Here is an 18,923-nt window from a genome sequence, read left to right on the forward strand (position 1 = left end):
GAAAACATTGGATTTAAAATGTGCCCAGAGGCCACAGTGATATGTTCAATGTGCTTGTTTCTTCAGTGTAACAATCAGAAACCTTAAGATATTTAATTTGCTATCATTATACGACACAACATTTGCAACTCGTCCTATTTTAGAAGCCAGACCTAGAAAATGTTTGAGGTTTTTGCTTTTAAAATCACAGAAATTTATGAATTGTTTTTTCAAAATATTTGCCAATTCATACCTGTAAGGTCTCTGATGCATTAGTCTGCAGATGTACCTCAAAAGGAGAGCTGTTGTTCACAGCTGGTAACCATAGATCTGTGAAATGGTGCTGGCAAAAATATGCATCACACTGCCTGTGAGTTTGGTAGATCTGAATGTAGTGTAGAGGACAAAGACCACAATACCCAAGTTTGTCTTTTCTTAATTTAATGCAAGGTACCAGAAATGGCAACTACTTCCTATGTGTATAGAAACAAAGCATTAACAGGGTTTCTCCCAAGAGACAGGGACTCCTACCCCGTGTGAAAACAAAAGTCGACATTCATATACTTTTGTAATGTATGAAACCTACGTCACATATGTGACACAACTTTACGTAAGTCAACTTTACGTAACAAACATACTTATTTTAATCCAAATCACCACCAGATTTGAACACGTCTTTTGGTAAAAAAGAAGCATCATCACAAAATACTATGTTTGTTTATTGTTTAATAGTAAGTTGTTAAGTGTTCAAATAGTGGTGCGTCGTGCTTAAAATCAATACAACTTGTCTCTAAATTTTGTGTCATGGATTTAAAATGCTGTACGGAATCTGTTGGTTCACCGTCTGCCCAGCAGCTCAGGCTTTTCTTCACTCTGCAAAGAAACACAGTAATACTCTCAGGATGTTTCATCAACATACACAGTCTTCATCAGGCTTCACTGTATGACTCTTAAACCTTGTTAATACCTCTGACATTCAGTGTCATTGAGGACTCAGCTGCGCCCAGTTTGTTCTCTATGAAGACTTTGTACTCCCCGTTGTCTTTGGGTCCCACCCTCAGTATGAGCATGGAGCAGACTCCACAGACATTTGTGATGTGGTAGTTGGTGTTTGTGTTGAGGCTGATATTGTTGCGGTACCATGTCACACGTGGAGCTGGATCCCCCTTAACTGCACAGCTCATGTAGCACTCGTAACCTTGTGGAGTTGAACGCCTCTTCAGGGGAACAATGAACGACGGAGGTGACTCAAAGTCCAAGGGTTTAATCTCTGGCATCTTTAATTTGAACATTCCTGAAACATAAATAAATGCATAGATTTGAGTGTTTTATAGAACTATGATGGGAGAATTACTACAGCTGTATGATACTGTGCGTATATGGCTCTGGAAAAGTTTTCCAAAGTGGAAAAAAAACAATCTTAAGAATTCTGATATTGTTGCGTTGAATTATGGGAAATGTAGGATATAGTCTTTTTTGGAGCTTGACTGATTCTATAACACAGGAATTGAAATATTTCTGCTGCAGCTGCTCTGGTTTGGACCGTTTCTTGTTTTTTAAACTGTCTTGAGAGTCCCCCAATTTGGTTGCAATCCAAAATCGGAGTTGTCTTTTAACATTTACTAACCTTGTTTTGGCTCAGCTGGATTACATTGCAGGACTAGTGTGCTAACTCAGTGGTTAAATTCACACAGACAGGCATCAGGCCCCGAAAAGTGTAAAGATAACACAAGCATGTCAAGCACAAATGTTCAGTTTAAAGAAGTTTTAGAATTTAAAATTAAGATATTTTTTTTTGTGCCACTTTTGCATTTTTAAATAAAGCAATATACTTCTCAGGTCATCAGCTCTGGTTTAGGAACTATGATTTAGTGTTGGAAGTGATTCTGAGTTTCTTATTATGAAGCTACAAACCTTTTTCCTTTTTGGTTCCAAACACTGGCGATTCAGAAGGTGGTGAAAGGCCCATGTCATTTTTAGCAAACACTCTGAAATAATACTCCCGTCCAGGCAAAATGTTGACAACTGTGAACTTATTGTTAAAAAGGTTGTCAGCCACTGTCCTCCAAGTGCGTTTGAAGGAGTCTCTCTTGGATACCATGTAGTGTAGCCTGTCATCCCTCTTCTCGTCTGGAGAGGAAGTCCAGCACAGAGTCACTGTCTCTGGGATGTTCTGTTCCAGCTCCAGTGGACCTGGAGACCTGGGATCATCTAGAACCACAATAAGAAATTCAGAAATGCAGAACAATGCAGAGTAAGATTGCTGGCTTTTAATCTGAATTCCACCTTTATCTGCGTAGGACATCAAATGGTTGTTCTTAAAAGTGCTGTCTTACAACTTTTGTTGCCATCTGTTTGGCTACTTAGAATTATTTCTTAACCCCAGAAACAACAGAGGACATTTTTGTAGCTGGCTGGAAAGAAAAGATGGCTTGAAACTTGCAAAGCCAAAATGGTTAGGAGATTATTGGAGTACTTATTATATCCAGAAGGGGACTTCTATGTTGTTTGGTTTGCATGGTTTATGGTGAGATAACCTGTAAAATCAGTCTTTACTTTGTAGCCTTTTTAGAGCTTTCTTTTACATCTCATTGTCTTCATTGCTTTCATTGTTGTTATGTGACCCTGTTCACTCATGAACTGTGAGATACAATTGAAAGCTTAGAAAAATCTAGTTAGGGACAGCAGGTTGACATTGAGATTTTGTCACAGTAACAGTATTTTGATTTGCCCTCGATTCTCTTTGCTACTGTGCGGTACTTTCACGTGACTTTCTTTGTTTGGTGTAAGATAATTGTGTGACAATGACATATACAGATTTATAATTTATCTGCTAAACAGTAGATGATTCTAAAAAGGCTGAAAACATTAACCGGTATGCATGCATATATTACGGTACTAAGAGAAAAAGTAGCCTCTAAGTAAAGCCACTTCATATTCCTGTACTATACAATACTTGTGTATGCAGTATCTATCTAGCTCAATTGCGCTTTACAGAATTCATGAATTTTAAATTTGTACGCTGGGATTCCTCCAATCTAACTGGAGTTTACTGAGTCCTAATCACCTGTAACTCGGACTTCAATATTGAAGCTCTCCTGGCCAACAATATTCTTCACAGTAATGGTGTAGATGCCGCTGTCCGACCGCTCAGATGAGGCAATCAACAGTTGAGAACCTTTATCAGAGTTGGTAATAGTTACATGTTTGGCCACTGGAATACCAGCCTTTAACCAAGAAACCTCAGGCACAGGGGAGGCCTGTAAGTACAAAATGAATATGTTGATACAAAATCTGACAGTTTTGCTTAAAAACTCGCACAATCAAATAAAGTAAACCAGTACCAGTAAACCTATTTGGAGAAAAGGCTCCGGCACAAAACAATTTACCTCAAAGTTGAGGTTGAGACGAACAGTGTTTCCAGATCTCACCACCACAAAAGTCTTCATGTTGCGGTCTTTAAATTTTGGCTTGACTGTGAGGGTAAAATGTAGAATGAAATGTTTAGAGTCTTATTCTTAACTGTATGGTTTTTTTGTATTCTTCCAAACATGCTATTTTTTATTCTTTACTCTCTGCTGCAGTGTGTCATATGGAAATCAAATTCTGTGTACAGATGACACACTGGATTGGGATGAAGGCATTTACTAGTCGCATGAATCTAAATCCATTTCCAGTCCTTTGGGATTCATGGTACTCCGGGTCCTCCAGCTTTCACATATCATGTTGCTCTGTTCTACTCTATGTGACTGGGACCTATTTCCATCCCACAGTGTTGCAAGTGAGTGAACAACAGGGTGGCCGGCCGAATAAACAAAACCCCGCAGTTTCAGGAAAAAGCCAAACACACACAAACAACTTAAATCAGTAATATGCATGAAACTCTAGCACAAGTCACTGCCTCTACAGTGCTGCTCTGATGTTGCCATAACAGTTCCATCCTCTAACTTAGATATCCACAGATAATAAACAAAACACTGTATGGCACTATATAAAACAATAGAAAAATATCAGAGGAATACTGATTTGCAGGCTATACTTGGTGCAGAGCTCTACGGTATTTTTGTAAGCTGTTTGGCTATTTCGAGGCAAATATTTGCTGTGGCTCAGTGTTGATTCTTAATATTTCTTCTTCAATCCATTTCTAGAAATAACTGAAAACCGTTATTGGAACTGATTTACACCTCTTCATGCAGTGTCATTAAACTTTAAAAATCAAACTTCTTACCAGGAGGAGGCATGGCAATGATATACTTATCAAAGCCCTGTGGTTCTCCATCACCTCCATAATTGGTGGCAATTACTCTCACCCAGTATGTGGCCATTGCCTTCAGGCCAAGCACAGTGTAGGAAGTTGGAGTAATGGGAATGGCATTACAGCGGGTCCATTCAAGGCTCTCTATTGGTCTGATCTCCACAAAGTACCCTTGGGCCTCATCTTCGACCCCTTTCACTTCCTTAGGTTTAGTCCATGCCAGGGAAAATGTACTGTAATTGGAGGATGTTAATTTTAGGTCCGTGACTTTGCCTGGAGGTTCTGTAATTACAGAAGCGCTGCTTTTATATCACAGAAAGCCACATTAGCAGCATTATGTTCACTTTAAAGAATAATTTGCATGATTTTTGGTGAGTGAACAAAATGTAGGTCTTACTCATTGGATCTCTTGCAATAACTGTGTCACATGGAATACTTGGATCTCCAGCACCAGACAGGTTGATAGCTGACACTCTGAATTCATACGCTGCACCCTCAAAGACATCTTTCACTGCATACTTTGTATCTGTAGGATAAGACAAATGGCAGAAGTTAATGTAGGCAGATACATAGCAAGCATATATTACATCTTTCTGCAGGTTGTCAGATAACCTGGATACCTGTAATAGGCCCTGTTTGGTTTACAAGGCTCCAGTAATTAGTGCCTTTCTTGTTCTTTTCCAAATTGTATCCTACAATTTTGGTTCCTCCAGTGTCACATGGAGGGCTCCATGACAGGTTGATACAGTCTTTAAAGGCACTGACCACTTTGGGTGCTGTTGGTGGTCCAGGATAACCTGTGGAGGAAATGTGAAGTAGGAAATTGAAAGTAAAACACCACTGATGTTGTTATACCAGTTCATTGGTTTTGTCCGTGTTATTACCTCCACACAACTTATCACACAACTCCAGTAATCAATACTTCAGTCAAATAAAGTTTGACACATATCTGAAATGGCGAATTCTGCATGAAGTTACTAGAAAAGCATAGGAAATGAGTGTTTTCAGTGCATTTGCATTGGAGCTCCTATTGATCTGCACCTTGGCGTGTTTGTTGTCCAAGAAAATGACATTTTTACATTTTATTTTATCACCTTCACCAAATTTATTGAAAAATCTCACGTTTTTTTTTTCAAATTAGGTTTTTACCAGGCCAAGTAGAAGTGATAAAGTTGAGATTTTCCATTTTCAGATTTTTATGACTCAGTGAAAGTCTTAAAAATCCTGCACATTGAAGAGCATATTTTATGTTTTGTTGGAGTAATACTGACATTTAGTTTTTTGTTTTTTTATATCTTATATTTAATGGCCATATGCAACATTTTTTAATCTACAATGTTATAAAAAATTTTTTTACTTAGATGAATAATTATAATTGTCTGCTGGCTTGTTTCACTTTCTTAATATATGCTACAAAGTCACCTACATTAGGCCCCAAGTAAATACTTACGTAATACACCAGCTGGTATGTCCTCAGTCTGCAGGTAGTCACTGATACCTTCTGCATTTTTTGCTCTTATCCGGTAGCTGTATCTTCTTCCAGGGTCCACATCTGAATCTTTATAACTTGGGTTGCTGCCATTGATTTCACCGAGATTTGTCCATTTATTTCGCCCCACTTGTTGGCGTTCTATGATATAATTTGTGATTGGGCATCCACCATTATCTTTTGGTGGTTTCCATTTGAACTCAACAGATGTTACAGCACTTTCCATAATGTCCGCAGGGCCTTGCGGGGGTGTTGGTTTGTCTGTTGGCAAAATGAAAAGAAATCAAAACGTGTTCACAGCGAAACACATTTATCTCATGACACATTATGCAATGTAATATATTATCATATGTTGCAAACTTTAAATCTCTCATTGTCAACTCACCCAGTACAATAAGTCTGGAAATAGCCTCTATTGTACCAGATTCATTTTTGATTTTGATCTTGACCTCTCCACAATCTTTCCTTTGGCACTTAGTGAGGCGTAGTTGGCTCTCAGTATCTGATGTTTCAATCTTTACGTTGAGGGCAGGCAAAAGCTCGTCATCTTCCTTGTACCAATGTATATTCATTGGTGCTCCACCTGAGAATGGCAGCTTCCATTCGGCGTTTTCACCCGCCTTTATAATGACCGGCTTTGAGAATTTTCCAAGAGCGTCTAAGTCGATTTTTGGAGGGTCTGTTGTATCAGGAGTAAAAAAAAAAACAACATTTTTAATAGCCTAAACCCTTTAAAAAAAAAAAAAATCTTGATTTACATCATTCAATGTGTTTTGTTAAGTTTTATTCTGACCTTGAATGTTAAGTGTTGCTTCTGATTTACGTCCGTCAGCCTCAAAGCGGTACACAGCTGAATCATATTTCTTACAGGGATCAATGATCAACCTGTGACAGGCTCCATCTTTGATAATCGTCACCCCATCCTCATTTGTTAGCTTTTCAGATGAGAAGACAAGATACATTTTTTGTTAGACACATTTGGATTGTCAGTTGGTGAATAAAAGTATAAAAACAATTATTTTTTTAAAAGCAAAAAAACGTTTAAAATTGATGAATTGTACTTTATAGTATACAGTGATTTGTATTGCAGTAATTATGGACTCTGTGTATTCTCTTGGCATAATTGATTTACCAGCTTCCCATTTTTATACCAGCATCCCTCTGTGGTCTCACTGCTTAGTTTGCAAGACATCTCTGCTCGTTCACCAACATTGGCAACAGTATCAGCGAGCCCACTGACGAATTGAACACCTTGACCTGCATGTGAAAATGTAAAAATACTAAACATTATTTGGCAATATGAAAGATTTCAGCTTAAATGCATCAAGGGCAAACAAAGATAGACACAAAGCAGAATGTACATAAGCGTGTTTTCTCAAGAAAGTCTAGGATTTAAATGTCCTGCCCTACAACTCCTTGCTTTCTTGTTTAAAGCATGTCTCTCTCTAGTGGTCATTCGCAAGACTGTAGAATTTGTAAACCATAATCATTATTATTCACTTTAAAGGTTTCTGTCCTAAATATGGATCACCAGTTGAAAATTGCATCTTAATTCCATCCATTCCATGTACAATGGAACCACTTTCCCTGCTGTCAATAGTTTACCTGTATCAGCATTCTCTGTTGTTCTGGTTATATAATATAAATGCCACACTTTGTACTACAAAGCTTTTTACCATCCTACTATCACATCTGTGTAGCTTTCAGTTCAGAAATTAGTCATAACTGGCATATTGTAACCTTATAATGTATAGTATCATAAACCTAAAAGATCTAATACCATACTTTTTTCTTCTTTGCCCACTTTTTTTCTCTGAAGGTGAAAATCTTGGAACTATCTCACATCTATTACTTACGGTTGGAACCAACTGTCTTTGTCACTTTTTCAGTGCAATGGGAGTAATTCTTAGACACGTGATGAATTTGGGCCTAGATAGCCAAGCTGGCAATACTTGCAAAAGCGAAAGGCACATTTGAGAGCAGCTAGGGTATAACTATGGCATTATATTATTCTTTTATCTGTTTACACATTATTCACTTTTCATTATAAGATGGTTTACCTATCAGAGTGTCGGGAACCAAAGGTCCAGTTCGGGATTTCTTCTTTTTCTTATCATCACCGTCATCTGTTGTATTTTTATCATTTCCATGTCCCAGGAGGTTCTTATTATTGCCATCTCCATCACCTTTGTCTCTATCACCTTTGTCTCCATCACCTTTGTCTCCATCACCTTTGTCTCCATCACCTTTGTCTCCATCACCTTTGTCTCCGTCACCCTTGTCCCCCAGTCCAGCTTTAGCTGCTGCATCTGCGGCGTCCTTTTCACCCTGTGCTCGTTTGGCTGCCTCCAAGTTGTCTTTCTCTTTTTGAAGCTTTGCCTTCTGCTCCGATGCAAGTTTAGACAGGTCATCATCATTGCTGGTTTTGCTGCCCTTATGCCCCTTATGGCCATTTGGATCAGCTGAATTACATTGAACACACAAAATTACAGGGAATAAATCATTTAATTTAGTGAAAAGATTGAAGATTAAATCCATAATTTATGAAGGTATATGGTATATCAACTTGAAAAAAGAAAAGACGTCCCACCTTCCACTGAGAGAGAAGCGCTGCTGGAAGTAATGCCGGCAATGGCATAATATTTTCCTTTATCTGCCGTTGCACAATCTTTTACTCTCAGTGTGTGCATCAGTTTGTCCTCTGAGACGGTGATCTCATATTTGTCCCCATGTTCAAGTGATGAGTCCTCTTTTGACCAAGTAATTCTGTTGAGGGGCGTTGATAAAACACACTGAAAGATGGCGTCCTGACTTTCAACGGCCTTCGCATCCTTGATCTTGGCTATGAACTCCACATCAGGCACTATAGGAGGAGGAAAGGTGATTGTTTGGAAGGAAAAATTAACTGACATCCCATTTATAAATGTCCTTTGATTTGTCTCATCTACTGATTTAAAAAAAAAAAATCATCCTGCTTTATTACAAGTGATATAGTTATACTTTACCTTGGAAGTCAGTTGTAAGAACATTTGCCTCTTGAACGTCAACCTGGTAAAATCCAGCATCTTCTGGCTGAGGGTCTTTGATGCTAAAAACATACTTTGTCCCTGTTTTCTTCATGCTATGCTTTGAATTTTCATCATCACCATATGGAACCATGGTCCCATCCTTGTAAAAAAAAAAAAAAAAGTAGTCAGATTAGTTTAAAATACTAATTGAGCAATAATTCTTTTTTGGCTCTTGGAACACAATTAAACTCACCTTGTATAAGTTAATTTCACTCTTGGGATCCCATACTGTCATGTCAAAGCCAAATTGAGCTCTCCCAGATGATTTCACTTCAATTTGTTTCACATTCTCCAGCTTCTCTACAACCTGCAAAGGAAAATAAAAAATGTCCTGTGTTTTTATGTGGAGATTTTACACTGAACAGCACTCCTGAAGCCATGACATTTTCAGCAGCCTCGTGCCAAGCATTACATGTTTACTTGTTAAAATACACGGGGTTCATTTAGCCAAGGGCAAGACTGGTCTTAATGCACAAACATGCAAAAATATCCAGATTTGAAAAATACACTTGAAAGTCATCTAAAAACAAGCAAACTGTATTTGTAACCACCAGGCTTTATATTGCAGCTTTAAAACACTTGTATCATACTTGCAACTCAAAATGCAAGTCAGTTTTTGTCCTTGTTTAAAATCTCAACAAAGATTAAAAGATGCAAAGTTCATGTGCAGTTGTAACAGACTTCAGATAGTACCTTGGCTTGTTCATCTTCCCTTTCCTTTTTCATCTGGTTTAGTCTCTTCAACATCCAGCGAAAGTCAGTAACACCAAAGTCTGAACAGATTTTCTCATAGTCTTTCTTTCGTGCACAAATAAGCAGTTCCCAGAGTTTTGGATCAATTTCTCCCTCTTTCCTTGGCGGGAGTTGCTTTTTTCTGGTGACAACAACACTAAAAAAAGGGAAAAGAGTTATATCATTTTTGGGGGATTTATATCAGTACACTTTAAATAAACCTTGACTTTGATTTGAACTTACGTTTTCTTAAGCATTGACCTGAAATCCTGTGGTGCCTGTCCATTTCCTAAACGATAATTAGATGAAAATGGGAAAAATAAGTACGTCATCGTCACTTTTTAGACATTATGTATGGTAGGGTATCCCAAAATGTAAATTATTTAAAAATAATTGCATTAAATTGATTTGTACATTTATAACAATTATTTGAAACCTTGTGTCTTACTCTGCAATTGCAGAAACCGTTTGATTAGAGATGAGATCTCAGTAATTGTTACAATGTCACAATGTTACAACATTGTTAGTATCATTGCTGTAGAGATCCAAATTCAGAAAAAAGCTTAACAAAAGCTAAAACTCCCCGTAAGCCTGGAAAAAAAAAAAAAACCCACAACTCGGAGACGGATGTTCATACCTGCCTGGTCTCTCTTCTTATGGCCAACTGTAAGAAAAAACAACAGCAAAGCATTTTTTTTTTTTTCTATATGAATAGTCATACTGTATATTATAATCTAATTTTGACAAAATCCAAGTTTTTCATAGAAAATGTCACCTTCGATAACTTTAAGAGCGGTGGTGCAGACAGCTTGCCCATATTCATTGGTGGCAAAGCACTTGTAGGTGTCGGCTTGGTCGACTTTTATGTTCAGCATCTGATAAAGCAATGTTGTCACAAGAAGACTGCATCAAGCTGAATATTTGAGTCTGTCTCCCATGCAGAAATAGCTGGTCTAATCGACAAATTTCTATGAAGTACTTTGAGAACAAAGCCATGTAAATAAGAATTTATGCCCAACAGTTTAGTAAAAAAGAAATATTATTGATTGTTTAATAAAAAAAAAAATATAAATATATAAATTGAAAAGCCTATTTACAAAAAGTATCCAAATACCTTTTTGTTCAACCAACAGTCCAAAATCCAGAGATGTACATGTTATACATTTTAAATGAGACAAACACCAAATCCTCACATTGAAGAAGCTGAAACCAGGGATTTCTTGGTATTTTTACTCAAAAAATGACTTCCTGGACTGAATCATGCTCAATATTCAACACAGAGTTGCAGCGGTGGGGCTGTACGAGAGTAGTTTGCTGTAGATTAGTCTGATGTCTGAAAACATAGTGTTTTATGAGATGAGTATAACAAAAATACGCAGAGATCATTTTCTCTGCCCACTTTGTTCTCACCTCAAGAATGTGCTCTCGAGCTCTTTCATCATATCTGGTCTTGTACTTTTCAGGGTCGTCTACTTCGCCTTTATTACGCCCCCATGTGATAGTCGGTGCTGGCTCTCCACTAACCATAGCTTTGAAAATTACTTTTTTACCTGAAAGAAAGAACCATACAACAGTAATGCCGTCGTGGATAATGTTTCCATAATGTTACTGTCGTCGATTTTACTGTGTGCGTTTGTTTTTCTACCCTCTTGAGCAGTCACAGCCATCGGTTTGCGGGTAAAGTCGGGTGTTGATTTTCCCAAAGGCAGATCCTCAAAATACTGAGTGATCATAACCCCAGGAACCCTGGACCTTTTCTTGATAACCACTGTTAAAATCAGGAAGATAAAAACAAGTTTATTAGACTGTTCCAAATTGTGTGGGGTTGTGAAAGTAAACATGGACAGAAGGCCTTCAAGAAATAGAAAACACAAATATTATAAAGGGATAGTGTGTTTTAACAGAATATACAGATTATTTATGAAGTTAAAACATTCCTGACCCACACCATGGAACTGGATAGCGTTTAAATATTTGAACAAGTTGAGCTGCAAAATCTATCTTCTCAGTTCAAGGATATCTTCATTATTCCCAAAGTTAAAACATTTCTGAGCCAAACCATTATATTGGGCATGGTTTAAGTATTTGAAGTTGAGCTTCAGAATCTATCTTGCTACATGTCTCAAAGCTCTACCCAGCATTTAAACCTCTAATTTCTCCCTTTATCTACTAAAAGAGCAATTTTATCTTCATGATCACTTCCAATATTTGTAAAATATACACTTTCATAAGAATTGATGGTAAACTACAACAGACATGACTGCATATCCATCACTGCTTTTTCTTTTGGTTGCAGTTTTATGCCAGAATTTCACAAGAGGTCACTATTTCCTTTCTTTTTGTCTGCCGTTGCAGCTACTTCATTATCATAGTACCTTGAACTTAAACGGTGTTAATTTGTCTATTATTTACATCAAATTTGAACATCAATTGTTGTTTGTTTATTTATACACTCTAAAACAGTTTGTGATGTATGTCATTATTTTATTTTTAGGTAAATTCCTCGTAAAGCTTGAATAAATGCACAGATAGCCAGTTTAAGCAATATCTTTACTGTAAAATGGTTAAGCAATTTAAACCTTTCCAAATGATAGTCACATAGTCCGACAGGACAATGCAAATGCAAATGAATCATTATTGCAGAAAAATGCTTATGAAAAATGTGGCTTGGAGAATTTTGCCTTTATATACAGTTGAATAGGCACCGGATCAAAACTATTATTCTCACTTCTTAGCCATGACATGGGAAGCATTACCAGCTCTTTATGTGGTGGCGGAGAGAGCAAAAGGGAGAGAGGTGACACATTTTTCACCCTTTTTTTTTTTCCCTCTAACATTTCAAATGTAAGTCCCGATACACAATACCAAGTTTAGCCAACAGCTGTTGAAATCACAAACTCCAACCCACCATCTGTGACTGCTTTTTATGTACAAGCATCATACCTCTTAATGACTCAGAGCTGCGTCAGTCACCCTGGGGCGGGCACATTTAGCTTGACTTCATTACTGCCTTACATGGGTACGTCAAACAGCTAATTAATATCCCACTATGAAGCAGAATAAAATGTGCCCCACAATTATTATAGCCGATTCCAGCCGGATGGAATTATATTAGAATTAGGTTTAAATATGGTACTAAGCCCTGCCATAGTTAAATCACATTTTGATTTGTTTAACACTGGTTTCCTGATGAAAAGAATTTCTGATAAACAAACAATTAAAATAGAGCAATATGTTGTAATCACACATTATCGAAGTTGAAATACACTCCCTGGCCACTTTATTAGGTACAATCCTGTAGAATAGCTCAGCCATTAATTTGACCTTTACAAGACTTATAATATAACAATTTTGTCACAGAGCTTTTAAGTCAGCTTTATGTTTAAAATGCAATTATATTGACATATTTTCCATTATTCTTACCCCATCATGTTTGAAAAAACAATACTGCATGATTAGGGTTGATTTTGTTAGTGATATTAAGAAGTAGAAAAAAATACAATGTTGATATATCAGCTGAAATGTTATCAATTACAAGTGACAAATATATGTGTCCAATCTGTCCAGGATGACATCAGTGCACTGAAATGATAAACTTCACTAAGAATGTTATAATTATTGGCCACAGATTTAGTAAAAAAAAACAAAAACCCACAAATAGAACTATTTCTAAATTACCACATCCATGATTTTCTGCATTATGTTCTGGGAAAAAAGTTTTAATGTCAGCTCATATCGGACTGCATTAACGCCTAGACAAAATGTTGTGGGCCAATATCTGTTGATAAAATCAGCCAATCCATAAATTATTTTGGCTCTAGACAAAACATTACAAATGCTACTCAATATAATTCAGTCCACCTGAATACCCCTGCCGTACCAGACTTAAAACTTTGCCAGACCACTATTAAATGAAGTGGCACAAAGTCAAATGCAAACACCTGAAATAAGGCTGGTCACAATTATAAAAAAAAAAAATACAGATAAACACCAACAGAGGTTTGACGAAAAAACAGGAATCAATTTGTTTTGTTTAGTTGCATAAAATAATTTAAATGACTTTAAACCAGATCTCCATTTTCTCAAGTAAAGTCAAGAGCTAACTTATTATTTTATTATGGCCTTTGAGAGTTACTTTTAGATTACTTATTCTGCATATTTTTTTTTCTCCAGCATCCTTAAGTTTTAGGGCATGTATTGAATATTCATCAAATTGTGTGTGTCATCTCTCAGGGGGTTGGTTTATACTCTTATATCATCTGAATGCAGGCAGGATTCTTGTAACCTTGTTCCTCAAGCATTGACTCACACATAACCTAAGTCTGGTAGGACAGCAGTCAGTCAATTCCTTCTGCATACCAATTGCTGCTGGAGGAACTTTTTGATTTAGGAGGCAGCAAACTTGAGAACACTTTCAGTAAGAATTTGTTTACTGTATAAAGCAGATATCCTTGTTTTAAACCACTCTGAGCCACCCCTACACCCCTAGAATATGTGAATGGCTTTTGGACACTCTGTGGTTGTGTTTCTCAGAAGTACAACATGGAATGGCACACTTCTTGTTCGTCATGTACTGTGTATCCTTGGCACACTTTAGAAAGTTTTCAGACCCCCTCACATTATTTTAACTTTATTGTGTTTTTCATTGGAAAGGCATAGATCAGTGTAATGGTATGAAACCATTTCAGAAATGTTTTGTGTTCCTAGCAGCACATTGGCCTCAATAATTGTGAAATGGAAGACGTTTAAAACCACCAGGACTCTTCTTAGAGGTGACAGTCTGGCCAAACTGAGTAACAGAGCAAGTAGGTCATTATGGTCCCTCTAAAGGAGCTTCAGAAGGCCTCCACACAGATGGGAGAAACTGACAAAGACAAACATCTCAGCAGCGCTTCATAAATCAGGCCTTTGAATAAAGCACTTACATCGAAGCAAGAGGTACATGAAAGCTTGGAGTTTGCCAAACTGATTTTAAATGACCCCCAAGCATGAGGAAAACTATTCTCTGATTCAATAAGGAGGCTGTGGCTCAGTCGGTAGAGTGGGTTGCACACTAATCGGAAGGTTGGTGGCTCGATTCCCAGCTCCTCCTGTCCATATGCCTAAGTGTCCTTGAGCAAGATACTGAACCCTAAAATTGCTCCCGATGGTGTACCATCGGTGTGTTGTAAGTCGCTTTGGATAAAAGCGTCAGCTAAATGAAATGTAATGTAATAAGTCAAAAATGGAACTACTTCTGCAGAAATCCAAGCATGATGTCTGTTGAGCTCATTTGGCAAATACCATCCCTGCAATGAGGCACGGTGGTGACAGTATCATGCTGTGGGGCTGCCTCTCGGTAGCAGGGACAAGAAGACTGGTCAGAACTGAGGGAAAGATGAATGCAACCAAATGCAGAGAAGTCCTCAAAAAACTCTGCTAGAGAGTGCATGTGACCTGAGACTAGGACAACCTAGTGTGCTTTAAGCACAACAGCATACAGCCAAAACATCGGGAGTGGCTTAGAGACAAAACTATGGCTGTCCTAGATTGGCCCATTCAAAGCTCAGACTTAAATCTCCAAACACTTGTGGATAGACCTAAACTTATTGTTTTATAGATACTTTTTAATTCAGTCTGACAAAGCTTTTCCGGATCTTCCAGGAAGTATGGGATAAACTGGCCAAATTCAGGTTTGCAAAGACTTACTCAAGATGCCCCAATGTTTTCATGGCTGCCAAATATTTATTTATTTTTTACTGTTATTTAATTGCTTTTTATTATTGTATGATTATTTTTATTGCTTTCCTGTATGCTGCTGTAGCAAAAAAAAATTCCCCTTGGGGATTAATAAAGTAACTACCTAACCTAACCTAACCTAACCTAACCTAACCTAAAGAGGCTTCTACAAAGTACTGAGTTAGGGATTTAAATACTTTTGTAAACAACACAAGTGTGCTCAAAAAGTGATGGGGTCAGGATACTTTCTGAAGCAAATGCCTTTCTCTGAACAAATACAATTTTGTTGGTTTATATCAAGTTCCTATTTGTATAAACTACAGTTAATTGTACCACCCCACTTTTGCATCACACATAGAACAAACAAAACATGCATCACGATCATCTCTCAGTTTCCAAACTTACCTGAGGCTTTTGCCTCCTGGTTTGTTTTTGAACTCATGGCAGCCTTGGATTGTTGTTTGTCAGGTCAGATGTGTGATCGTTGTGTCTCTTGAAGAGAAGCAAGCTTAATTTTACTAACGTGCAAATAATTGGCAATCTTTATATTCCCCGAGAGGTATTTTAGCAGTGTTTCTTACCCTTGGATGAAAACCCATAATGATATCTTAGTGTTATTATCACTTTAAATTTGACTTCTATAGCATTAACAATAAATAATTTTAAAGATGCCCATCATAATTTTCCCAAACCCAAAGTTGGCATAAGTGGCAAATATTCACATTTGAGAAGCTGGAAGAGGTGATTTCTGTGCATTATTCCCATTGAATAACTAATAATGAATCGATTAATTGAAAATAGTTGCTGCTAAATTTTATGTTGATTGACTAATAAATTCATTGACTAATGATTTTAGCTCTTATACAATAATATGCATGTCATTTTATTGAGGGTAACTTCACAGACACATGGTCAATGTCACATGATTCAACTTGACTCTGTTTTGTAACTGCTGAGGTCATGAGAATCAAGGACACCTAAAAACAGGGTCATGATCCATAAAAGTTTAAGAACACCTGCCTTGGAGCTTCTCCTCATGTATCATCTCTGTTGCCATATGACATCAGCCTGTCAAACATGGGATGCCTTGACTCCTGCATGACTCGTGCAGACAGTTGGAAACATGCTGGGGAACTGCAAATGGGGAATGTGAAATCCCACCTAGTGGCTCACTCGCTCCAACCGCCTGTGGAGTCAACTGGCTATGCCAGCAATTTAACTACTCAGGATCCAAACATAGAAAGGAGCAGAATGTCTCTACATCAAACTGTTAAACCAATGCACATATCTGCAAATCTTTTTTTATGCCATCAAGTCTTTAAAAATTATGTTTTGCAAAATGATCCTTGTGTGGTGTCTAGTTGTTAACTGCAAGCAAAAGACTGGGAATAAACTTTGACTTCAAACTGCTCATGTTGATTTGTTTTCTGTTTGAAGGTATAGTATGTACGAGTTAAGAATTTGATAAACAACTGTTCTCTAGCCTTAATGAGATACAGCATTTGCATTAACCTAACACTGAGCTTCTTGGAAGTGAAGTCAAGATATTACTTTGACTGTCATCCACAAGACCTTAAGGATAAGTACAAGTAGATGGCAATGACCAAAAAACTGTTAGAGTAGGGTATTTCTAATCTTTGGTGAGGTTGAGTAATTCCTTTAATATCTGCAGAGCTGAACATCTTTCAATTAGAACAAAATGGCCCGTATATCAAGATTATGGCCACAAGGCTTTTTACAAAGTCCTTTCATTTTTAGGGACATTGAAAAGTATGAAAAAGGGTATCTGTCCTTCAACATCTACAACCTAGCAAAAAATATATATCAAGGCTTTGATGATTCACACATTCTGTACTGCAAACTAATCATAGGCTCCTGCTCAGTCCTTTGTTAGTCATGGGAGGCCAGTTGGGACGGTCACATTTTTCAGTGAAGCGTGGCACACTGTAGAGATCTTGAATGTTAAAGAAATCTTAAGAGGGCCATTAATATTCTCATCTTTTTGTATAGTTGACATAGAAACTAATCTCATACAAGACAAAAAAAGGCAAATTTTAGGGCAACATCACTTCGGTGCCTGTGAAGGTACATACACTATACTCTAGTCACTCTTGTTTTTTCTTTTTGTCAGTGTTTGTTTATTTCTGCAGCTGCAAAATCAAATGCTTTGACAGCCTGTAATCTAACCTAATATTTTTCTATGCTAAACAAACCCTACCACTTATCTTAATGAAATTATGTACAGGAAAGTATCATATTTAATAATCTACCCAATGACATATACCACTATTTATCTTAAAGTGAAATGTTGTAATGTATAGAGTTGAAGAATTTACTAATGTCCACAGTTTGTCAGTCCTAATCGAGGCCTCGTTCATCAAAATATGCCATATTTAAAATAATCCTGCAGTTGCCCTGACTTGTATGTCAAAACCATCCTGCATGAAGGTTTCAGTCACACTTCACATCTCAAATATTGTTGGTTTTGGGCATTTGATTAATTCTGTAAAAGTTATTCACACTGGAAATTTTCCATAACAAAAATGTTTTACTTACTGTCAAATCTTTGTCGTCTACATTCAGCTATCTGCCTTCAGCTTGCACTCTTCTCACTATCCAATATTTCAGAGGTGACACCCCTTTTTGTTCGGTGATAAAAGTTTGGTGCACATAGACACCCTTACATGGTTAGTTGGTAAAAACCCATATTACAGCAGTGGTAAAGGGTGGAGGTTCCTCTTACGCATCCCTATGAAAGCGATCACTTTGCAGATGGCACTGGAAATACATTATGGCTGTTCATTCAATCTGGTATTGGACATATCGGGTCAACAGTATTCCAACATTACTGTTGAAAATATAAAACCCCCTTCAGCCTCGTATATTAATATCAAGGTTTAACTCCATCAGATTTAAATAAACCTATGATGCTTTTTTCCATGATATTATTAATGACATCCACATTAGTGATGGATATTACTGTACTTAATGTTCATGGTTGAGACTTTATGATTTATGGATTCACAATACACATGGTACTACAATTTCCTACATGTAACAGGCAACCCATCTCACCAAAAACTGGACTGGCAGCTTCACAAGCTCTCTAGTAATATGATCACTCTCCTATGGACTTTATTGGTCAGTAAACCTTAAACATGAGACATTTTATTTTGTAAAGTAATCCGTGATTAATATCGAGTGGCTATTCCAATTAGCTTTGATACGTATCAACGGAAATTCTCGCAGCATGCCCGTGGCATGCCTTGGGTCACTGTGGACCTTCCGTGGCATTATAAAAAGATGGTCCCTCAGGGTTGTGGTGGTGTGTTGGACACGGTGTACTGAGCAGGTTTTTGGGTTCACATTATCAGAGGTTAAGTAAGCATGACATTCAGAAAGTTTGAATAGTTCCCCTGACCTCGTAAAAGTATGTAACATATATGCAAGAAACACCTGATGACAACAGGCAAATAAACACAAATCTCCCCTGACCTAACAGTGGAAATGAGGTAAGTGGTCTTACATAATGCAACATCTGGGCTAAACATTGCTGCATTATTTCACTCTTATCAGCGACTCTAAAACCATCAGATAATATTTGCATGCTCTTCTTGGCTGAGTTATATTGTGAACAAGTTACATCTAACAGTTATATTGTTCATTTTAGATGTTGCATTAT

The 18,923-nt window shown here is 37.3% G+C and overlaps 1 protein-coding gene across 1 annotated transcript; it reads right to left on the reverse strand.

The window, feature by feature from the left end:
* Nucleotides 1-403: 403 nt before the first annotated feature.
* Nucleotides 404-17,970, reverse strand: LOC138616668 (immunoglobulin-like and fibronectin type III domain-containing protein 1). Its single transcript, XM_069691141.1, has 24 exons — nucleotides 17,798-17,970; nucleotides 15,647-15,731; nucleotides 11,169-11,291; nucleotides 10,934-11,073; nucleotides 10,299-10,398; nucleotides 10,161-10,187; nucleotides 9,767-9,812; nucleotides 9,485-9,680; nucleotides 8,985-9,098; nucleotides 8,729-8,891; nucleotides 8,314-8,586; nucleotides 7,784-8,185; nucleotides 6,856-6,980; nucleotides 6,517-6,658; nucleotides 6,109-6,402; nucleotides 5,685-5,984; nucleotides 4,855-5,031; nucleotides 4,632-4,760; nucleotides 4,208-4,516; nucleotides 3,369-3,454; nucleotides 3,047-3,239; nucleotides 1,894-2,190; nucleotides 947-1,273; nucleotides 404-852 (listed from the first exon to the last, which is right to left on the reverse strand). Exons 2-24 carry the CDS (start codon nucleotides 15,681-15,683, stop codon nucleotides 848-850), a joined length of 4,005 nt encoding a protein of 1,334 aa, XP_069547242.1. The 5' UTR covers nucleotides 15,684-15,731; nucleotides 17,798-17,970; the 3' UTR covers nucleotides 404-847.
* Nucleotides 17,971-18,923: the final 953 nt, after the last annotated feature.

This window comes from Brachyistius frenatus, unplaced genomic scaffold, assembly GCF_029030835.1.
Source record: "Brachyistius frenatus isolate BFR_SWC_R1_liver_20210118 unplaced genomic scaffold, ASM2903083v1 Contig_10, whole genome shotgun sequence".
Classification (NCBI taxonomy): Eukaryota; Metazoa; Chordata; class Actinopteri; family Embiotocidae; genus Brachyistius; species Brachyistius frenatus.

Bases quoted from the DNA above. Each gene is read 5' to 3' on its own strand.
- LOC138616668 (XM_069691141.1), bottom strand. From the start codon at position 15,683: ATGAGTTCAAAAACAAACCAGGAGGCAAAAGCCTCAG. The intron at 4,761-4,854 runs GTATCCAGGTTA...CTTATCCTACAG, and splicing joins CCAAACAGGGCCTATTACAG to ATACAAAGTATGCAGTGAAA. The intron at 2,191-3,046 runs GTGATTAGGACT...TTGTGGTTCTAG, and splicing joins TATTGAAGTCCGAGTTACAG to ATGATCCCAGGTCTCCAGGT.